The 3,719-nt window shown below is 39.1% G+C and overlaps 1 protein-coding gene across 1 annotated transcript; it reads right to left on the bottom strand.

Moving 5' to 3' along the window:
- Window positions 1-422: 422 nt before the first annotated feature.
- Window positions 423-2,588, bottom strand: LOC129788846 (docking protein 3). Its single transcript, XM_055825232.1, has 2 exons — window positions 2,336-2,588; window positions 423-2,238 (listed from the first exon to the last, which is right to left on the bottom strand). Exons 1-2 carry the CDS (start codon window positions 2,408-2,410, stop codon window positions 697-699), a joined length of 1,617 nt encoding a protein of 538 aa, XP_055681207.1. The 5' UTR covers window positions 2,411-2,588; the 3' UTR covers window positions 423-696.
- Window positions 2,589-3,719: the final 1,131 nt, after the last annotated feature.

The raw sequence follows: 3,719 nt of genomic DNA, 5'->3' as shown, positions 1-3,719 counted from the left end.
CCTCCGGGAAAAGGGGGAAAGTGTCGTAAGGATTGGTCCGGAAGAATTCATAAATAAAGGAAATACGTAAGAATAGGTAAAGTAATTAATTGTATTTAATTTAAAACAATTTATTGTAAATTAATAAAATTCTTCATTCAATAGGTTTTTCAGAATTCTTAGTGGATCTTCTAACTTTTATGATTATGGCTGTATTGATCCTCCTTTAATTGTAGGAGGCGGTAATAAATCAAAGAAAGAAACCAAAATATTTGTTTTATTTTTTAATTAAGTTTATTTTTAATGTTATTTTAATAAGAAACGCTTAGTTTTTTAAATAAAAAAAAACTTATTGGGCCTTATTTAGCTACCAAGAAACTCTTGAAATTCGCTTGAAATCTTGAAATTTCAGTACAAACTTTTTCAAATAGAAAAACTCTCAGTTCATATTTAAAAGTTTTTATTAAAATATCTTGATTTATATATTTACAAAAAAAAGATACATCTTAAAGATTAAGTACAGGACGACAAATACTTAATCCATAGTCATCCTCCGATCGAGATTGCTCGTTGTATTGTATTAAATGTCGTTTCATCCGATATGGAGAGAGTATGGCAACACGTGATGGTCCCCACATTGTAAGGGAAACAAAGGCACACATTAAGGGACGGTTCCCGAGAAAATGTATGGCGAGGCATATTCTTTGGTGGGGAAGGTCACACCCTTTTGGGCTTGCTCACGATCGCATAGTCCAGCCCATTGTACTTGTGGTGATCCAATTCCGGGGCCTCGAGTTGTAGCTGCTGCTGCTGCTGTGGCTTCCGTAGTACCCCATACCCCATGTAGCTGTCATCAGCTAGACGACACGCTTGGGTGTCTGGATCTCCGACAATTTCATAGTCGTCACTGCGGGGTTTTGCAGCAGGAGGTGTGGGTGATTTAATTGGGATAACGGTCTTGTAGGTTGCTGATGCTTTACTATTACTACGGAAGAACTCCAAGCGATCGTAGTCACCTTCAGTGCAATCTGCCTCTGGACTGTGCACATCCGTAAGAGCAAGCGTCAATGCGGGTCGTGTAACTTTAGCAGTTGTTTTGACAAATTCAATTAAATCCTCCTCAGGTGTATGAATCTGTTCGGTATGCTTCACTTCATCAATACCAAGAGTACGCCAAGCATCGGTAATTGTCTCTATACTCTCGTAGTCACGTTCTGGTGCCTGTGGTGGCTTGGCATCCGCATTGGCAGCTTCGAGTGCGGGTTTTTCATGAAGGGGTAGTGCAATTGGTTCATAATTTGGTAAATTCCTCAATTTATCCTTGGACGGTTCTTCATGGGCTCCCGGTAGGGAAATAGTTAGCCCCTTTCGTGGGGGTTTATGTGGAATGTGTTTGAGAACTGATATGGAACTGCTTGTGGAGACGTTATTCAGGGAATCATTGGACGAGATGAAGCCACGAATTGATGCAAAGCTCTGATGAAGGGGTGATGTATCCGTATCTTGGGAAGACACCTGATTGGGTGATGGTGGTAGTGGACTACGGGAACCCGCTTCCATGGATAATACGGCACTCAATTGACTCTCACCACAATCCAAACTCGATACACTCTCCCCATTAATCAGCTTCTTCATGCACTTCATTTTGCTGGACATGCACCGAAAGATCTCCTGTGGTTTGGGGTGATCCAAGCGAAAGATACCTTCACCTGTTTCACAACTCCTTCCGGCTTCAAACATGAAATTCCCATCGCGATAGCCGTACTTCCGGATGAAACGATACGGCCACTTTGCAACAATCACCGTTTCATCCTCAAAGGAGCGCAGCTGTAGCTCAACTGTAGTCATGACCAAACGATAGGGTTTCATGGCGAGATTGCAGCGAATTGATGCATCTGACGGGATGAGTTTAACCGTGAAGACACCATCGCTGTACGAGGAACAATATAGATCGTTGTCTTCCTCAATGGCAGAACCACGATTAAGGCTGCAGGTTGATTTTTCCTTGAATGCCACCGTCTGCAGGGCAGATAGCCACTTCTTCAGTTCTTCCTCTCCATGCGTACCCACTGTCACATTCTCGGTTTTTGTAACAATGTGAATTAAATTGGCCGGCGGTGCTTCCGACGTGATCTTCACGCAATTCTCCAGTGTAACAATCCGCGGGTTTTTATCAGTCTCAGAATCAGCAATCTCCAATCGTTCAATCCCATTGCGGCTGGCTTTGAAGAGTAGACAATACTTGTGATTAGATGATTTCTGCAAAGGAAAATACAAATAAATACAATATTTGTACATAAGAAGCCAATTAGTATGGCAAAGATGCTAATTTGTGCAATTTTGACTTGACAAAAACCTTCTTTGAGATGCGATTCTTGGACTGTGCCTGAATTATCACAGATCCCGCACACACTGGAGCATCCACATCCATTTTTCCGCATGGAACGCCACTACCATTCCCTTCGTCAAGCACTTGCGCAAGAGATTAATCACAGAATTGGCACACAGGAAATTTATCAAATACTCTGAAGATTTTTATTGCAAAGAAATGCGTATTTCACGTATTTCACATTTCCTTTCTTTACTTGATATGTCAACAGGTTGTCACACCTGTCACATTTGACGTTTGTACCACTTGGCCGTATTTTTCATATTATTCCGTTACGTACACTGCTGAGAGATTTATTACAAGATGGTAGTGTAATTTCTTTCTGTGTATGTATCTACGAGATGGCTTGAAAAAAATACTTTTTTCTCACTCTGGCATTTTGTGCGGAAAAATTTAAATTTTAACGAACTGATTTTTTTTGTCTTTCCAAAAATGCGATTTTCTTATTTTTCTCTTAAATTTTTGAGCAGAAAACACAATTTTTGGGCTCATGGAGCACTTATGGTTACTCCGGGGACCCCGGGGAGCTCCTCCGTGCGGAATTTGGGGCCCGAGGAAATTTTGACGGTTGGAATTAAATATTCGAAATTTTTTAAATCCTTATCTTTATTTATATAGATTAAAATTAATTATTATATAGATAGAGTTCATTAATTCACCTGTGAATACGGGATGACTCAATAATTAAGTCAGAATCGTTCTAAAACCAATAGAACGTCCAGAAAAAACAAAAATGTCACCTTTATCAAATAATTTTTAAAGAAAAAAAAAAGAGAACGTAAAAGCTTTATTATGTACACATACATAGCTGAAAAGCTCCAGTTACCTATTTTTTTATCAAATTATTCTAGCAAAACATTAATTTTTAAATTAAAATTAATTCTTTGTAATTCCACAAGGAAGAAAAGAAGAAAATTGTTCTCCTTTTTGGTCAGGAATCCTTGGAAAAAAAACGAAAAAGCTTTATTATATAGACATACATAGCTTAAAAGCTCCAATAAAAAATACGATATTACCTATTTTTTTAATCCAGCAAAACGTTAATTTTAAAACAAAAATTAATTCAAATTTGTAGTTCCACAAGCAAGAAAAGAAGGAAAAATGTCCCCCCTTTTTGGCCAGGAATCCTTGTCTTCGATGTGTAGGGGGGAAAGTTGGAGAACATACTCCGGAGCTTCGGGGATTGAGGTTGCAGCATTAAAACGAGTTGTATGTGAGCAACAGCGCAGGGTTCGTGTCGCGACTCTTCTCATTCTCTTTTAAAGTCCACTTTCTCGGTGCATATTGCGCGAATATTGCATTTTCAAGTTTTAGTTCTCTCTCAGCCGTTGCGTTGTGATGATTTCTGTTG

Source organism: Lutzomyia longipalpis, chromosome 2, assembly GCF_024334085.1.
Source record: "Lutzomyia longipalpis isolate SR_M1_2022 chromosome 2, ASM2433408v1".
NCBI classification, from domain to species: Eukaryota; Metazoa; Arthropoda; class Insecta; order Diptera; family Psychodidae; genus Lutzomyia; species Lutzomyia longipalpis.
This window is presented reverse-complemented; position numbering and strand designations above follow the sequence as displayed.

Bases quoted from the DNA above. Each gene is read 5' to 3' on its own strand.
- LOC129788846 (XM_055825232.1), bottom strand. From the start codon at position 2,410: ATGGATGTGGATGCTCCAGTGTGTGCGGGATCTGTGATAATTCAGGCA. The intron at 2,239-2,335 runs GTTTTTGTCAAG...TTTCCTTTGCAG, and splicing joins AGAATCGCATCTCAAAGAAG to AAATCATCTAATCACAAGTA.